The following is a 20110-nucleotide window of genomic DNA, read 5'->3' on the forward strand; positions in this document are numbered from 1 at the left end:
ACCAGTCTCACAGTCGCATAGCACAAAAAACTTCTGTCCAAATCGGTGCTGCTTTGATGGAATGTACTGCTTGAATGCCAGTCGCCCCTTGAACAGTACAAGCGACTCGTCAATAACCACATTCTGTCCAGGTACAAAATAATCCCTGAACTTCCCTCTCATGTCACTGAACATCTTCCGTACTTTCCACAGTCTGTCCTCATTTGCATTATTCTCGAAATGCAGGCACCTGAGAATCAAGAGAAACCTATCACGCGACATGTACCGGTTGAACACAGGCGATGGAACAAGGCTGTCTTTGCTCCAATAATCCTGGATGACAGCTTTCTCAGAGTGCTTCATCATCATACAGAGTGCCAGAAACATGTACATTTCGTCGATTGTCGTGTCCTTCCATCGTGTGAGCCGTGAGGCAGGTAAAATGCCTTCGTCTATGAGGCTGTGAGCGAACCTGTTTGTCTCAGTCACAAGATGCATCATGAATACATTGTCAAAACATGCCTGAAAATATTCCATGTCTGCCATATCATCACCAGTATATGGGAATAATGGTGTAACACCAAAATCGCTATCATCAAATGTTGGTATTTGAGGGACAAATGTGGTGCAATCCTCCCACACAAGTACACCAGGGGGTTTGGTGTTGGCGCCAACACCACGGCCAACACCACCACGAGCACCAAAACTACGGCTACGTCGGCCGCTGCTTCTGCTGGAGCTGCGTGAGGGTATGCTAGGCGCTGAGGCAGATTTACGTACTGTAGACCTACCACGAATAAATGATGTTGAGGGGCCACTGTCGTTGTCCACATGCTGTGAAGCACGCTGCCGCCTGCCGCGGCGTGTTGCTGAGGTAGCAAAACCCCGCCTGGTAACACCACCACTGCTCGTACTCGGGTCGTCCACACTACTCGTATCGGAGCCAATGTCACTGAAGCCCGAGAAAGATTCGTCACATGTACTATCACTGAATAAACTACTAGTGTCTGGGGACATACATGATGGTGGTGATGATAACGGTGTTGACCCAGGGCGGCGAGGCAGGCCGGGCGAGGCACGAGTACCACACACACTCGCCACATCTTCCAATTCTGTCTCTTCCTCACTCATATCAGATATCTGAGTTAGGTCTTTATCTGGATCATCGTCATCATCCAGAGCACCGTTATCATACAAAATATCGCGTATTTCCTCCTCAGAGAGTCGTTTTCCATGACCGCGGGTCACCGTGGAGCGGGAGCTCGTAGAGGATGCGTCAGACATGGTTGCTACCGTGAAACTGAGGCTCCCCACGGCCGCAGGGCATGCTGGGATTTTTTTTTAAAATGGCGGACGATCACTGGGGCCCCCACCCACCCACCCATACCATACCCGCGTCACCGCGCGCCAGTTTTGAATGGAACGTGAAAAATCAAAATACCTGGAGGCGCGTTGCGCAAACCAGACGCGAGCCTGCAGGCGCGTTGCGCAGTTTAAGGGTTAAAGGTCAGACACACTCAAATTTCTCCCCCAACAATACTGTTTGTGGTGTTATTACCCTATATATACACACATTATATATAAGTATCTACATGTTTTGTTCACCATAACTGTTCAACTAAGCCAGTATAGTGCTCAAAGGACATAGTGGCCACCCTTACCAACATGACTAATCATGCAGATGTTGCCACCCCCATCACCAAAATGGCTTCTCCCCTACACTCCTTTTGCTGTTATTACACTAATTGTCAATAGTGAAGTAGAATTAGAACTCATGTGAATTAGTAGTAAGGCTAGCTGTTGTGTGAAGTGAGTGCCTGAAAATAAGTGTACATACAGTATGTACCCTGTATACAATATAAACAATATAAAACAAGCGCTGCAGAGGATGACGTAATCATCACAGCTTCGTAATCTTCAGCTTCATTAAAAGTAAGTCAATTTACCAATTTTATTATAGTATTACAAGATATTAATTGTTTTTTTTTTCAACAAAAGCTACATATTAGTCTCTGCAAATGTATATTCTATCGTCAGCAGAGAAAAGGTGAGCTCAAAATATTTCGTCTTGGCTAGCTCTCAGTGACAAGGCTCGATCGCCATTGTTATGGCATGGCCGCCACAGCCTGTGTCGTAACATTAAAAATACATTACCTGCACTGTTCAGGGTAAATCAAAACACATCTCTAAAATTTTATTAAGACAATATTAACTCACTGATTGATACATGAAATATTTTGCAATACAAAGGAATGAATCAATTTTTTCCCACCCATCTGGACTTGATCAGAGTGTGTTCACACATCATCCATGCAGCAGCCAGCAACTGGCTTAATCGTCGGCCGTGCACTAAATTGGAATGCAATTACACAATGAACTTTATTTAATTTTAGTTATACAGTATAAAATATATCCTACCTGAATGTTACTTGAAAAATTACCCGACCCGACTTCGGAAATAACGGAGCTCCGGAAATAACGACTAGGGTACAGCCCCATATAGGCCGTTAAATTGAGTGGATACTGTATTTCTACTGTATATTTACACTGTACAGTATCTTTTTGTCTAGGCTTAATTAATCATTAACACTTACAATACTGTACTCTATCAACACTTTTTACACTAATTTATATGCCTTTCAATCATATTTTATATCGTTAGTGGATGACTTGTCACGACTTGTTGGTGGGAATTCAGCATCGGCGGGTGCAACATGGCTTGTAGAGCATTCGTTGCTGGCGGATGTTCCACGACTTGTCGATGGGAATTCAGCATCGGTGGGTGCAGCATGGCTTGTAGAGCATTCATTGCTGGCGGATGTTCCACGTCTTGTCGATGGGAATTCAGCATCGGCGGGTGCAGCATCGCTTGCAGAGCATTCATTGCTGGCGGATGCTCCACGTCTTGTCGATGGGAATTCAGCATCGGCGGGTGCAGCATCGCTTGCAGAGCATTCATTGCTGGCGGATGCTCCACGACTTGTCGATGGTAATTCAGCATCGACGGGTGCAGCATCGCTTGTCGACGAAGATTTTTCACGAACCGTTGAAATCATGAATTTATCTATTTTTGTCTGAATCTGATTTTCTCTGGCTAACGTTCTGAGACATTGCTTTAAGGCTGTAAGGTGTACATAAAAATTTCCAATAACCTCATGTTTACTTTTTATTGAATATTCAATGAGTTCCTCAACTTGTTCCAATCTTTTCTGATATCCAACACCTCTAGGCAGAGCCTCACCAACATCGTCCGAGTCATCATCAGAGTCATCAGAGTCATTTCCGAGAACACTTTGCGCAATCTGTTCTTCAGTTAACAATTCATAACCAGGATCGTAATCATTTTCTAACCATTCATTGATATCATTCACTTGTACACCCTGACTGTGGGGATTTTCCGACACTGACCAGCTTGGAGCAACATTGTTCGGATCGTTTCTTCAAACCCTTCAAAATCATTGGCTTCATTTTCAAAACCTTCGAATTCACTATCAGATACTGCTGCTTCACATCTAGGCCTCTCTGTTAACAGTTTCTTCCATGAATTTGTTAGTGTGGTTTCTTTCACTTTATTCCAAAGCCTAGCCCAGTGGAATATTGCTTCCCTGATTGTGTACTTTTTTAGATTTTCTAGTGTTCTTTGAGCCCTTGTATCCTTTCCTGTCAATTCATTTTCCTCGCTAGGTAAAACAACTAAAACATCTTCAAGCATTGCTGTTTGGTACATACGTTTAGCAGCAAGGATAACACCTTGGTCCATGGGCTGGATCAAGGATGTTGTGTTTGGTGGAAGTGCCATGCATTTTATTCTGCCATTCCTTGAAATTAACTTGCTAATGGGATGAGCAGGAGCATTATCTAGCAGCAACAATGCCTTAACCTCACTGGCCTTTATTCCACATTTGTTGATCTGGAATTCTCTGACTTCTTTGCAAAAGTGGTTTTCAAACCAGTCCGTAAATATTGTTTGATTAAACCATGATTTCTTAGAATTGTAATATATTACAGGTAATGCCTGCATTATATTTTTTAAGGCTCGAGGATTTTTAGTCTTGCCTACCACGGCACATTTTGTCCTGTGAGAGGCATCGGCATTAGCACAGCACAAGACTGAGAGCCGTTCCTTGCTTATCTTTCGTCCAGGAATATTTTCCTGCATCCTACTGGTTAAGGATATACTTGGTACAGCTCGCCACATAAACCCAGTCTCGTCAGCATTATATACTTGATATTTGCTCAAATTATTACTGACAATGTACTCGTTTAATTTAGCCTTGAATGAATCAACATTAGTGGGATCAGCACTCAGCCTCACCAGAAATTTTTTTGGTGTTTGAAATGTTATGCCGAGCCTTAAATCTTCCAACCCACCCATCACTTGCATTGAAATCTTTTATACCTAATTGAATGGCAAGTTTACTTGCTGCAACTTTAAGCTCTTCAAATCTTATTGCCATGCCAATTGTGCGGTGCTGAATAAACCACTTATACACTGCAGCATCCAATTGTGGATACTGACCAGACTTTACTGTTTTTCTCGAACATGCAGCACCAGAAGTAGCACACTCTGTTGTGCTCACATATTTTAATAGAGTATCCTTCTGTTTCTTGATGTCACTTACTGTACTTTTCCCGATGTTAAACTCTGCTGCTGCTCGTGCATGAGAATATCCTTTATCAAGTTTCTTAATTAACTCCAGCTTCTGTGCAACCGTCAGGCGCTTCCTTTGGGTAACTTTTGGCATTTTGTAAATTAAAAAGATCACAATTACAGTACAGTAATATCCTTCACAATTGAAGCTAGCCGCGCGAGTTCACGGTAAACAATGGGAACACATGGCCCGGCGGAGTACATTCTAGGTCCGTGGGAAAAAAAATACCTAGTGCCTATACTATAAAAGGTATTAATAAGAAAACAAAGACTTTTGCTTAATAAAAACTGTTTCAAAATATTTTATTAATAATAATTTACAATTTTCTTCATTAACCCTCAAACCGCTCGGGGTCCAAATGGAATTAACACCCACACGCGCAACAAAAAAAAAATTCTAAAAATTTTTTTTTTCTTTTTAATCTCTTTATTTGTGTTCCCTGAGCACGGGAAAAATAATACAAAAAATTTAATTACACTTACCGTGGACGTAAATGACCCGAGAAGATCGTCGATGACGTCACGCCTGATCTTCGCTGGACTGCTGTGCGCCCGGGGTGAGTCAGCCGCGACGGAGAAGGAGCGCGAGTTGCCGCGAATTTATTTTCGCGTTATTATTTACAGTATCTATGGCGTATTTTACACCCATTTTTTTCACTGGTGTGGTTCAATATGTTCTCACAAGATGATTTATAAACATAAAACTGTTGTCAATGTATATTGTATCCACATATTAGTGTCACAAGTATTTGCACAAAAATGTCTTATTTCACAATAAAATATACTATTTCTTATGATTTATTTCCATTATATACACTCACTTATTCTGTATTTACATGTTTTGGCACCAGTCTTGGACATTTAGAAGTCATCAAGACTGTGATACTCGTTGAAACATCGGACATGGCACAGAGGGACCTGACACGCTGTGCACCAAGTCATCACCATTTTTCTTTTCTGTTCCCTCTTGGTTGTTGACCAGCATACTACACACGCACGCTGGCCTACTGCACGCTTTCCAGTTGGTGGTAAAAACCTGAGATTGTGTGTCAAAAAGGCATCCCTGAAAGCGAGCCTGGGTGTTGGAGCATGGTGCAATACCGGGTTCAGAATGGGCCTCTGTACACCAGGAATTACTTTGCCAAACTTCTGTAGTAATTGTGTTACTACAGTAAAATTGAATGCACGGAAATTACGTTTACCACCTGTTTTGACAAGATACATATTGTAACTGTTCAGCATTGTTACATCAACAAGGTGGAAAAACATTTTCTTGGTCCACTTCACTGTTTTCCGTACACACTCCACTGCCCCCACCATCATATCACATTTATCCACCAAACGCATGTTGATGTTATAGTCCAAGACACAATCTGGCTTATAGATTATTTCTCTGGTGGTTCTGTTCACCTTGCCACTGTCCAGCATGAATGGTGGTCAACATGTTCACTTCACGCCTGTCTTTCCACCGCTCTGAAAGCATTCTACCTGTTTTTCTGAGCTCGCAATCACCAACCTGCATAGCACCTGGAAACACTGGCATTTCCCTTCGTTTTGCCTTCACTGTGCCACACACACCAGTTCTATTATCAAGCAAGAACCTAGTTAGCAAGGGACTGGTATAATAGTTATCTGTGTATAAAATGTGGCCCTTGTTCAGATATGGTGCAAGCAGTGACTTCACAACACTACCTGAGAAGCCATGTTGGTCATTAGCAGGAATGTCTACATTTGTACCCGTATACATTATCATATGTAACACAATTCCTGTTTCACAGTCACAGAGTACAAAGAATTTCAATCCAAATCGGTGGCGTTTGGAGGGAATATACTGCTTGAGGGCAAGACGTCCTTTGAAAAGCACAAGGGATTCGTCAATCACAAGCTTCTGAGCTGGTACGTAGAAATCCCTGTACTTTCCGATAAGTTCATTCAGTACGTGCCTTACCTTCCAAAGCCTATCTTCATCATTCCTGTCTTCATCATTTGCAAAGTGAAGTCACCTGAGGATTATTGCAAATCGGTCTCGAGACATATATTTGCCAAACATTGGTGTTGGAACAGTATGGTCTTTGCTCTAATAATGATCGATTACGTGTTTGACACAATGTTTCATCAACATACACAGTGCCAAAAACACATACATTTCACCTACAGTCGTATCTTTCCATCGCTGCAAACGTGAAAAATCGGATAACTCCTCCTCATCAATGAGATCACTCGCATATTTGTTCGTCTCCTGAACAAGATGTTCCATTAGCGGCTCATCAAAATATGCAGTAAAATAGTCCATTTCACACATATCTGCACCTTTATCAGGGAAAATGTCTGTAATTCCAACATCCGAATTATCAAAAACAGGAATTTGTGGAACAAAATCTGTCCCATCACTCCACACAAAAACACCGGATGTCTTTCTAGAGCCAATAGCGGCACCACGGCGAGGAAACCGTGTACCAGGAGCTGAAGCAGGTCTAGGAACAGTAGGGGCGGGAAGGGATGGTGATGGAAAATTCCTCGATGTTGAGGGTCTTTGTTCCTGTGGTGCCATGCGGTGCCGCATGGCTCGGCCAGATGCTGCTGACGCGACAAATTGTCGCTTGGCAACACCACACACTCCTCCACTGGCACTAGCAAAACTATTTTCCGATTCTAAGTCACTAAAACCGGAAAATGATTCACCTTCTTCAGAATCGTCGAGCAAAACATCAATATCTTGCAAGGGAGCACATGAACTGTGTGGTCTTGCTGAAATTGGGGTGGAGTGAGGGCGAGATGCTAGGCCTAGCCCTGGTGGAGCCAGCATGTTCACACTCGTCGGTCGTATCCACCTCTGAGGGCTGTGTATAGTCATGATCAAAGTCTGAGTCGTCTATATCAGACTCATCACCATCCGGGAACAAATTACGAGTAATTTTGTCCTCGGTCAGAGGTCTCGAGGAACGTCTCGCTGAGCGGGGTCGGTCTTCGAAACATGATGCGCGCGCCATGGTGTCCGCCGGGTAACTGAGCTCTGTACACAAAGGGGACCCACGCTGGATTTTTTTCCCAGGCGGGGTTTGTTTATGTTTGGTCGAGACTCGCCGATGACTACCCCTATCCCAGGCAGGGCGTTTAAATTATAGCGCTAGACACGAAATCATATATAAATGATGTGCGTGGTTCCGGTTTTGTCACTGATATCATTTATATATGATATGCGCGGTTTGAGGGTTAAAGTGAATCATTTTAAAAGAAAATTAAGATGTAATATATGACTCTGGACGATCCAGGTCGGTGGCCTGGTTGCCATGTGAGAGGACGCTGATGCCACAACAAACCCAATATCGACCATCGGTAATATCGACCGCAGACCGGTATAGCAGGCTGCAGATACCGGTCTCCCAAACCGGTCGTTAATACCGGCAGATCGGTATAAAAGAGGACGTTAAATTGAGTGGATACTGTATATACACGTTATATATAAGTATCTACATTCGTGTTCACCGTAACAAACCACTAATTGGTATGCTGAGTGGCAGTGGCAGCCCGCCACTGGCTGCCACTTCCTCCCACCCTCACCTCACCTGACTCGCCACCATTCTCCTCCCACAATACTATTTTTGCTTTTATTTACTATATACAGACATTATATATAAGTATCTGCATGTTTGGTTCACCATAGAGAACAACTACGCTGGTATAGTGAGTTCAGACAGTAAAAGGTGGTTACACAGAGTCAGCAAACAATGCTACCTCCCTCCCCACCAAGATTACTCCTCTACTACAGTGATAATTATCACAACAATCCTGCTATTATCAGAATCCTGGTCATTTTTATCATAGTCAGGGGTCTTCTGTAATACTATCATTGTTAAATAATAGCATGAACATATATATATATATTATGGTTTTTTAGGCGATAATGAGGTCACAAGCTGAACAGCAGTGCTGTGAGCTCATGCTGCGAGCATCAAGCTTGGTGGCTCACTCAATACTGAGGCCCTCACACCCGGGAATTTGGTCCAGAATTTAAAAAAAAAATGGCATCTGTATACAAGAACCCTGATAAAGGTGAGGTGAACCCCGTGTATCCGCGGGCCATTTAAATCTTGCGTAGTACTCCAACACGTCATATGACGTGATGCGCAATTTATAGCAAGTTACTCAACACATCATATGATGTGTTGCACAGTTTAAGGGTTAATCACCGTGCTGCGCCGAGTTTATTGTGAAATTCCCCTTGTGCACATGAAATAAAGTGTTCCCAAAAAATTCTTTTTCTTCGTAAAGTGATAAATTCCCTTCCCTGGACATGTCTATGTAAAAACAAATTCCAAATTCCACTTACTTTGGCTGTGGGGACTTGGACAAGGTGCACTGTGACGTCATCAGGAGCTGGTCGCCCGTGCGTGACACGCCCAGACATGGTCGCGTGGGCCATTCAAGCACCGGGTGTTGCCACAAATATATTTTCAATTATTTGTTCTATGTATTTCCAATGTGGTTTTATTTTTTTTTTTATCGTATATGATGCATATTTGTGTCCTTTACAATATGTATACAGTAGAACGTTCATAATGTTCCATGGAACTGTGATACATGTTTCAGTAATGTGTCCACAATAAATGTTTATTGTCGCAATATTACTTGTTAAAAATTCACTAAAATTACAATATGTACAGTTACACACACTACACAGTAACACACTGTATTACACACTTAGTACTTCGGAAGTGAGTAATAATCAATGAAGTACTGTAACCCCGCGATTATCCGGGATTCGAACATCCGAAAAACGCCCTTATACGGCCAAAATCGTGAACGGATAAAGTTATCACAATATCCGGCCAAAATAGCCACAGGGACCGGATTAAAGCAGGTTTTCTGCAGAAATTACACTATCCAGTCAGTCCCCCGGATAATCGTGCCTTTGTCCGTATATGAAAACATGAGGCGGGCCATACGGTATTAATCCCGTCTGCCCGAGACTCGAGGCGCATGGTGTAGGTGGGGGTGGGTGGTGTTGGGAGGGTGGGAGGGGTGCGTCAGGAGGGACTACCTGGGTACAGGAATTACCATTAATTTTAGAACAATTAATCATAGCCAAAAACAAATAAAATAACTACTAGTAATTATGTAATAACAAATAAATAAGTTTCCTAAAAGCATTGTGCACAGGCTGAAGTTTCCTTAAAAAATATTGTGAATTTTTTTCCTCCTGGCGGCCTACGTAACGCTATGGCTGCCCCAAGTGGACCTGTCCAACACTGGTCAACCCATGTGCGTCCGTCCCTCGTGTTATACACAGTGCTGCGCCATTAGTGAAATATTTTTTTAAATAACTTTTTTATTTTCATAGTAACTTTGAACATTTTTGGCCAAGACTATGTCTGGTAGCAGCATCAATCGTTCTGGAGGTGTTAAGAGGAAGAAAGTTGTCCTAACAATAAAAGACAAGTCACAGATACACCTCAACCAGTGCGGCCTCACAGTGTTGCGCCATTAGTGAAATATTTTTTTAAATAACTTTCTTAATTTTCATAGTAATTTTGAACATTTTTGGCCAAGAATATGTCTGGTAGCAGCATCAATCGTTCTGGAAGTGTTAAGAGGAAGAAGATTGTCCTAGCAATTAAAGACAAGTTACGTGTTGTTCAAACAGTGAGGCGTCACAGGCAGCCAAGCGCCTTCAACAAGTGAGGCGCCACAGGCAAGCCAAGCTCCTTCAACAAGTGAGGCATTATAGGCAAACCAAGCGCTTTCAACAAGTGACGCGCCACAGGCAAGCCAAGCGCTTTCAACAAGTGAGGCGCAAGCAAGCGCCTTTAACAAGTGAGGCGTCACAGGCAAGCCAAGCGCCTTCAACAAGTGAGGGCATGCAAGCGCTTCAACAAGTGAGGTGCAAGCAAGCACCTTCAACAAGTGAGGCCTCACAGGCAACCCAAATGCCCTCAACCAGTGAGGCTTCAGCAGCTGGCAGTCAAAACTAACTTAGCTTAATGAACTGTACAGTAATTTTAAGTGTTAATTTTAGTGTTGTGTTAGTATAGGTTACGTAAATTGTTAAGAATTTTTAACTTCAAGATGTGTGGCATCAATCAAGAAGACGAACACCAACAAGGTAAGTTGAGGTTTCTAGTTGAATATTTAATAATTGTATGTGGCAAGGCAATTCAAATTATGTTGTTTGTAGTATAAAAATAGTTGGAAATGGTCACTTTTGGACTCGTAGGTGAAAAAGTACCATTATCCGAAAAATGTGATAATCCGGCTGGGGGTCCTTCCCATATAGTCCGGATGATCGAGTGGAGACAGTAGTCCATGGTGCACAGTGCGACTTCGCTCTCGTTGCACCAGGTACAGTTAGATTTTCGCTTCATGTTTCTTCGTTCTGTGTGCTTGCAAATAATGCACTTACGTACACCCTTGGCTCTAGTACTTGTAGGTTGTATATAGCCAAGCTTGTAAAGCATAAGGTAGTATTGGAAAAGATAAATTTGTAAGGTAGTCTTGAAGAGATTGCCTTGTATGGTCCCACTCAGAAAGAGATTCAGCTTGTCTCAAAGAATGTGTGTCAGTCAGGAAGAGATTCAGATATTCTTGAAAATATCTATGGAAAACTCCACTATGGAAGCAGCTAACACTGTTCATCTATGCTACTTGTATCAGATGCATCATCACTGAACGCAGAAAACGATTCGACCTCCTGGTCGTCGACTGGGCCGCGGGTACGCTAAGCCCCGGAAGCACCTCAAGGTAACCTCAAGGTATGTATCATCTAAATATATTGGAGATAGCATAGGATTGCAAGGGTGACGCTCAAAGCTACAAATACGCTCGCTGTATCGTCCTCATAGGTGCTGTATCACTTGCATCCAACCTTTGTGTTAGGTCCTTATTGCACCTAGCTTCACCAATAATATGACCCTTATGTTCTTCAAACAATAAGGTTTGAATTTCACCAACAGAGCGTTATCTTTCAACACCGCGTCGGACAGGTGTTTGGAAGCCAGAGGAGCGTGTGCCACCCCTGGTTGCTCATTCAGTACTAATCTAGCCAGCCGCCCCAGGGCATTCTGGGAATTTTTTCCAAGATGGCTGCCTCTCACTGGAGGGCCTAAGAGTCCATTTCGTACACAACCAACCTTGCACACATATAGAATGGTACGGAAAAATAAAAGAGTTTTCTCGGTTGGCGCAGTTTCCCGCCGTTCGAGAATACTTGGTTGGCGCAGTTAAGTGGTTAACCCTTTAACTGCGCCGCCTCCAAATATGACACCCCCCCCCCCCCACCAGTGCGCAGGAAATAAATTCTCTTTAAAAAAATTCTTTTGTTTTTTTAACCCTTAAACCGCTAACTGTTAAATAGCAAACATCCCCAGGGTGCTCAAGAAAAAAATTGTTCTGAAAAAATTATTTTTTCTTATGACATTGTTAATTAGCCTTCAGGAAGCACAAAAATTTAAATAAAAAGTCTCTAGCTCTTGTGGTTTAGCTGTAGTGGGCTGGAGAAGTTGCATATATTTAGTTGAGGTGCTGCATAGGAATAACTTTGTTGATTTATTTTCATTGTTTCTCAATTTATTAATTTAGTCTTTTTATGCTAACTGGTTGTATTTGTGTGTCAAAGTTACTGTCTATTATGTAAAACTTTGAAAATATAAGTATGTATGGATATACAAGTAAAGGTATAAAGACACCCACATACTTATTCATAATAACGCATGTATAAATATATTTTAAGCCTAAATCTTAAAATTGCATATAGCACACATTTTGCCTCAAATATATACATGGTAATCACTCATTTGCTGTTGCTAAAAGTTTTGTGTCTCCTCTATGGTTGTCCGAAACATTCAGATACTAGATGATGATGTTGCCAAGCAATGGTCATCATTTTCTTACAAAGGCCCTAGAAGGAAAGTGAGGGACTGGATTTTTTTCAAGGTAGGGGATGGTTATTGGTGGTCTGGTGAAGCAGATGCAAGCTGTGTGTGTGTAGGACTATTTTAATACGCAAATCATATATATATGATTTGCGCCGTTTTGTGACAGTTACTCAAATCATATATGTATAATTTGCACTGTTTAAGGGTTAAAGTGTCACAAACCCTTCCCCTCAGTATGGGTATGTCAAAAAAAAATCGAAATTGTACTTACTTTGGCTGCTATGGGGTTCGTAAGTTGGTGCGTGACGTTATCATTCCCCGTTCGCCCGTGATGTACGCTCCTGGGGTAAGTAGGGCACTCGGGGCAAGGTGAACGAGTTGCCGGGAATATATTTTTGTTCATTTTTTGCGCACAGTTCCAAATACATTTTATTTATTTTTACGTGCTAATCCTATGTATAATGAACACGTACACTAACCCTATATTATGGCAGTAAAACATCCATACTGTCCGAGGACACTGTTACGTGCATGACACTTGTGTATACATATGTTGCACATATTTACCATGTATCATGGTAATTTATGTATATATATTCAATCTATTTACAGACTATACACTGACACACTATATATACATTCACCATAAACACATTCAGAACACCACGAGTGTGAGCTGTCACACCCAGCCAACCCTCCCTCACTCCTCCAACGTTGTATTCGCCAACATTGCTTCTCCCATCATACAGTTATTCACAAGTTTGTTTCATGTTCATTTATGTATATTTACAGCATATGTACACACTATATACATTCACCATCAACACATTCAGAACACCGCGAGTGTGAGCAGCCACACCCAGCCAACCCTCCCTCACTCCAACATCTTACTCGCCAACATTCCTCCTCTCATCATACTGTTATTGTTTTTATTACACTACTAGCAGTACCCGCCACGCGTTGCTGTGGCTCAGTCTGGGTAAGTGGGAAAGAAAGAAAAGGGGAAGCGCACGTTTCTAATATGTTTAATTTTACAATGCTTGTGGGTATACAATATTTTTTGTTCCATTGTCTGTGGAGATATAGAGACTGTCTGGCTTGCCGACTCTAGAACACGCAAAATATAATTGTCCATGTGAGAATCAATCCGGGTCTAGATATAAACTGCATAATTCTGAAGATTAGCCCTGAGCTTTGTTGATGGTGATTGCAAATGCCAATCGAATTGGAAATTACAATCTCTTAAATTGAAATGGCATATCTGTTGGAATCATAGGAATGCGAGGAATAAGGACATCTTCGCCTTTGAAAGGTCCTGTCAAGATTGTTGCTTCTACGACGCCGCTGATTAATTTTTTTACTGCAAGCCGCGAGGCATTGCAAAGTTTTGGCAGGTTGATATTTCGCAACATGATAATTGGCACGCCGATTTTCAATTGCAGTACGTTTGATGGTATCCCTGGCAGATCGAGTGAATTCAAAAATTCTGTTGGATAATTCACCGCTTCATCTGCTTCCTCAACAGTGTCGACGGACTTGTATGTGACTGCCTCGCTTTGAATGTTATGCTGAATAATATTGTAATGTTCGTGTGCTGAATGCTTTGGAAATGTTGCACTTGGGAGTTTCAATGAACTGTATGTTCAATGGCAATTTCAAAGCTGAGGTAGCAGTTCTTCCACTGTACCCTGTATAGCAATGTCGCAGCTATTCCGGACGATGCAAGAGCTAAGGCTATGTCATTTTGGGATCGAAATGCTGCCAGAATCAATCTAATTAGAAAGGTTTTGCCAGTTCTTCCTGGTGTATCTAAGAAAATTTCTCAAGCCCGTTATTGACAGTTAGAATTATTTGATTGTAAATGCCTTTTCACTTAAGCGTTAGATTAGGAATATTTGACTGCACATAGGACCACAGATCACCCGTGTTGTAACCTTGTTCACGACGCAATTCTATATATAACGAAGCAGCAGCAAATCAATTCGGTAATGGCATTTCCAATTGATTGAGAACTTTGTTCGCGATTTCTAAGCACAAATCTTCAATCATTATCAACGCTTCGTTGTAGATTTCTACTGTGAAACCCATGTTCAAATTTGAATTTTTCTTGCATATTTGATGTACAATATCTTCAGCCATGAGCAATTTAAATTTCTTCTATAACTTTGTTGGAGATGAAGGAGAGCCAGTGGTCAATATGATATGCATACAATCCTAGTGTTGTATATTGTATGCATATTGATATGCAATATGCATACATCCTAGTGTCGGTCGTTCTCCAATTATTTAGAGGTTGACATGCACTACGGAAAGTGGCATGTGTAACGCCGTTGACAAATCTCAATTGCTGGAAGACGTTGATCCAGGCACATTTACCAACAGCATGCGAAGGATGAAGCATTCATCTTGATTGGGATGTCTGCCTATCGTAGTTTATTTGAATATGCAAGGTTGTCTGTCGATTCGCTTTCCTCGTTTGCGTCATTCAAATGATTTTCTACTGGCATTCCACATGTAATAGGTAGGCACTTCTGAATACAGCAGTCTTTTTGCAAATGCGTCTTTTTGACATAACATGAAGAAAGCAGTAACCGTTGTAGCTGGTGGATTCACAGCTGTTTGTTGCAGATTTGCAGCTGTGAGATAAACGTATTTTCCAATTTCTTGTTTTCAAAACCAAACCAAAAAATACTAACAAAATATTTCAATTCAAAAGTAGATCAATCGACACAGCTCAATTTCACCACCAATTGCACTGAAAAATAAGAAAAATTAAAAAAGAAACAAATAAACTATACTCACGAAATGAAAACTATGGTAAACAACGCAGCTCAATTCCAAGGTAATGTCACACAAAATAATTCAATCAAAATGAAAATAAATCAAAGTCTATGAAAAATCAATTTATCAATGCAATCAGAAACATTGAAGTGAAATTGTAACGTATTTTAAATAGCGTGTGTTGCTCTTACATGCAACAGATGGCGCTGTTTTTCCAAAAACACATGTTTCTACCTGTCATGAGTGTGGCATCTATATAGTAGGTACTGTATATAAAAACATGCATGTATTCAAATGGAACGTTGTGACAAAATTTCAAAGCAATCTGAGAAGAACTTTCAGAGTTTACAGCATGTGTTGCTCTTGCGTCCTTCAGATGGTGCTGATTTAAAAAAAATTCGTGTTTTTTCCTGTCACAGGTGAGGCATGTATATAGTAGGTATATAAAAAAAAAAACACTCGTCTATTCGAATGCAACATTGTGTCAAAATTTCAACCCGTTCTCGCAAATTCGTATAGTCAATATTGACTTATTAAATACATGCATAGGTGATATACTAAACATAATAGATACCCTTAAAAATATGCATAGAAAACACCAACCTTACCTAACCTTGTTAGTATGTTAAGATAAGCATCTTATTGTTTCGTAATTACAATTATTACTTAACCTATACCTATAACAGGTTAAGTAACAATTGTAATTACGAAGCTATAAGATGCTTATCTTAACATACTAACAAGGTTAGGTAAGGTCGGTGTTTTCTATGAAGCTTTTCAAGGGTATCTATTATGTTTAGTATGTCACCTATGCACTTATTTAATAAGTCAATATTGACTATACGAATTTGCGAGAACGGGTTGCAAAATTTCAAAGCAATCGGTAAAAAGGTTTCAAAGATTTCCCTCACATAAAAAAACACACGAAAAACACGGTTTTTCAAAAAAGCATGTTTTTTCCCGTCACAGACGTGACATCTAAATTGTATGTATATAAAAACCTGCTTGAATCCGAATGGAACGTTGTGTGAAAATTTCAAAGCAATCGGTGAAGAACTTTCGGAGATTAGCGATTTTGAACACACAAACATTTCCATTTTTATTTATATAGATTTACACATGTTATATATACCTATCTACATGTTTTATTTACCAGAACTATGCAAGTAAGCCGGTATTGTGTCCAAACAGTACAGCGGCCACCATACACTACATGAGAAATCACACAGCAGACGACGCTACGATTACGACATCACCTCCCTCACCAAAATAGCTCCTCTCAACATACTCCTGATGCTGTTATTACACTATATACACACACACATACTGTATATACCCATGTACGTATGTGTTCCCGGTAGCAAACCACGAAGCTAGTATGGTGAGCAAAACAAGAGTGGCTGCTACACACGGTGAGGCTACCTCAATTCTCTCCCTTCCTCACCAGAATTCCTCCTTCCACAATACTAATTATAACCACAATTCTGGTCACTAATTCTTGTAAATGAATAATTGACCACAAGTTTATTTTGAAAAGGAACCTAAGAAGTCATTTGAAGATTACTAGATGGATGAAATAATGCTGTGATGCTGTGGCTAGCGCTGTGAACATCGTGAACAGCATTGAATCACTGATATTTGAACATTGTACCCAGTCATTATCACACTCAGGCTCTTCTAGAATACTATCATGGCTAAATGATACAAATTATATATATATTTTAACATTATTAGGCGATGCTGTGGTCACACGCTGAACAGCAGTGCTGTGCGCTCATGCTGCGAGCGCCAGCCTTGGTTACTCACTCTCTACTGAGGCTCTCACACCAGGGAATGTGGACCACGATTTTTTTTCAAGATAACATCTGTTTACAAGAGCCTTGAGGAGGTGGTGGTGAACCCCATGTAGCCACGGGAGTTTTGAATGGAACGTGAAAAATACAAATACCTGGAGGCTCGTAGCACACCCCAGATGTGGGCCTGCAGGCGTGTTGTGCAGTTAAAGGGTTAAAAAGAAATAACGATTCATCAGTCACAACATTCTGTGCTGGTACAAAATAGTCACGGAACTTTCCTCTCAATTAACTAAATATCTTCCGCACTTTCCACAGTCTGTCATATCTGTCTTTATTATCATTGTTCTCAAAGTGCAGGCACCTGAGAAGCAGCAGGAACCTATCACATGACCTGTACCTGTTGGACAAGGGATGTTGAAACAAGGCTGCATTTGTTCCAATAATCCGCATTTGTTCCAATAATCCTGGATCACATGTTTTATCTATATGCCTCATCCTCATGCACAATGCTCAAAACACACTCATTTACCAAGAAAGGGTAGAGTATTGTGGCAACCTCAAGTCCCAGTTGGTGTGGATCCTATAGTCTACTCACTCCTAATATTTATGTTTGCTGATAAGTATCCCCTCATTATTTCAACAGTCATAGTATGTAACAGTGTCCCCCCATAGTGTTCTCAAACACTGGGAGGGATGTCTAGATATATTTAACAAAAGCACAAATCAAAAGCAAGAAACCTTATTCTACATAGGACAAGAAATACACCTTGAGATACAATTTCACAACAGGGTTTTATTGAACAACACAGGATTATTTTACACTGACTAAATATGGGGACACACTGTTACGTAGTAGGATTGCTGAGATACAGAGGGATACTTATCAGTAAACATAAATATTAGGAGGGGAATAGACTAGGATCCACACCAACTGGGACTTGAGGTTACCACAATACTCTACCCTTCCTTGGTAATTACAAAGGTGGTATGGGTTTTAACAAAACAAGGTTCTGACACTGAAACACTTTACAAATAGGGGACAAAGTTGATGTGGTAAGACCTCATGTTACAGAAAGCTGAATGAATGAATCCAAAAAATACAAAACACCACCTACACACCGGGCTCCATAAATAACCTTAGTTTTAAAACTGCCTATCCCTAACTAATACTGAGACTAAGCACCGCTATAGCACGTATAAGATACAAATGCACTTATTGGTATTGTGGGAAACAGCCACACATCACACGAACGATGACTAGACTGTTCTCCAACCCTCCCCAAAACCAAGTGAACGAGACAGCTAGCACATCTGTGTTCAGCCACCTAGTTCCAGTAATGTTTTGTACACATTTATATCTCCCAATATAAATGAGATATATTTATATTGGGAGACATACAATATACATAAATTGTATATTGTATGTCAATACAATATACATTGTATATTGTATTATTGTACATTATTGTACATTATTGTACATTATTGTATATTGTATTATTGTACATTGTATATTGTATATTGTATTATATATGTTCATTTATGTCTTTACAAGACATAAATGAACATTTATGTCTTGTAAAGTTCCAGGCTGTTTTTCAACATTTAACACTGTTGTTTCTATGTCTCTCGCCTGGGTTATACACATCACAAGGGTCTCTCTTACATGGGACTGATCTGGCCCGAGGTCTGCCAGTCTGGCTGCCACTTCCCCTTTCCCACTTACAACTCGTAACACCATCACCTCCACACGATCCACCAAAGAGCCCAACCCCCCAACCCATCCCTAAACCATTGGCGGCCCACTAATTGCCCCCTCTTCTCGTCAGTTTGTTGAGAAAATTCTGTGATTTTACTTGCTTGGATTCAATAATGTTAATATATGTAGCATTTTTATACTAAAAAAAGTGGTTGCTTTATCAAATACTGTAGTGAATATGAAGTATTCATAATGAATGGATTTTTTCTGAATATTTATGTCGAGACTATACAGTTGACTTATGGAAATCCTGGCCATTGTGTCATATTTGTGGCCACCAATAAAAAGTCACGTAGTTGTGATATGGAATTGTTCACCAATGTTTGTTCTATCATGTGTCATGTTCAAAATGATAAATATATAACATGTTCTATGATTTTGTTGTTGTTATGGTGGATGTAGGACCTCTTGTTCTTTTCACATCTAGGGGAGGGATAGCCTGGGGCTGACAGGTAGAACGAATTCTGTGGTGGAACGAATTGCGCCTCGCCTCATAAAGTTTGTTCAAGGGGAGAACACACTGTATTAATGAATATTTAACTCAGATAAGGTAATGTTTCAGTTCTGTGCAAGAAACATGAGCACTGATACAGAATCTTCACATGCAGCAGAAGCTCTGCAAGCGTCCCAGATAGAGAAGCGGGAAAAGTGCATCTTTTGCAAAATTTGTGATGGAATTGAACCATGTAACATTGTGCATCAGGTTAGTGATTTTAGTGAGCCCTGGATTGTTTACCTTGATATATAAAAAAAAAAAGTTGACATGAGTATCCTTTTATTGAATTAAAATTTGGTCAATATTGATTGATGACAGAATGTTTTTGTTATTGATTGATTCCACTGTTGCATAATGTACAGTACCTAAGTTGCATTTCAATTAGGATATCCATTATATTACAAGTTGGTAAATTTTATGAATCATTAGTGGTAGGTAAATGGATATACTTTCCAATATACTGTGTTTGAATGGAAATTTGCAAAATATTTTCGTTTGTAACAGGATGGAGAATTTGTAGCTTTTCCAGATATGCGGCCAGCAGCACCACACCACTATCTGATTGTCCCACGTCACCACTATACAGATGCAAAGAGTCTTTCAAAGGAAAATATTCCTCTGGGTAAGACATTTTACTACTGTACTGTGTTTGTAATTAATGTACTGTACTGTACTATACAGTATATATAATACTTCAACACATCTGGGTTACTGATGATATTGGTTTGATCCTCGTCCTTCTCCAAAGATTTTCTCATACAGTGCTTAATTTGTTTC

At 40.6% G+C, this 20110-nt stretch overlaps 1 protein-coding gene across 7 annotated transcripts in view; it reads left to right on the forward strand.

The window, feature by feature from the left end:
* LOC123759855 (adenosine 5'-monophosphoramidase HINT3) overlaps nucleotides 1-20110 on the forward strand; it is a 156381-nt gene that overhangs the window by 60990 nt on the left and 75281 nt on the right. For 6 of the 7 annotated variants that reach the window (XR_011225693.1, XR_011225691.1, XR_011225694.1 and 3 more), the window contains exons 2-3: nucleotides 19400-19540; nucleotides 19838-19955. Coding sequence is in view for 4 of the 7 variants with exons in the window: in XM_069317491.1 (XP_069173592.1) it covers nucleotides 19400-19540; nucleotides 19838-19955 (259 nt within the window). In the remaining 3 variants the exon portion in view is untranslated. Of the gene's footprint in view, nucleotides 1-6503; nucleotides 6527-19399; nucleotides 19541-19837; nucleotides 19956-20110 lie in introns of those variants that run through there. The other variant, XM_069317512.1, reaches the window with a different exon arrangement.

This window comes from Procambarus clarkii, chromosome 8 (assembly GCF_040958095.1).
Source record: "Procambarus clarkii isolate CNS0578487 chromosome 8, FALCON_Pclarkii_2.0, whole genome shotgun sequence".
Taxonomy (NCBI): domain Eukaryota; kingdom Metazoa; phylum Arthropoda; class Malacostraca; order Decapoda; family Cambaridae; genus Procambarus; species Procambarus clarkii.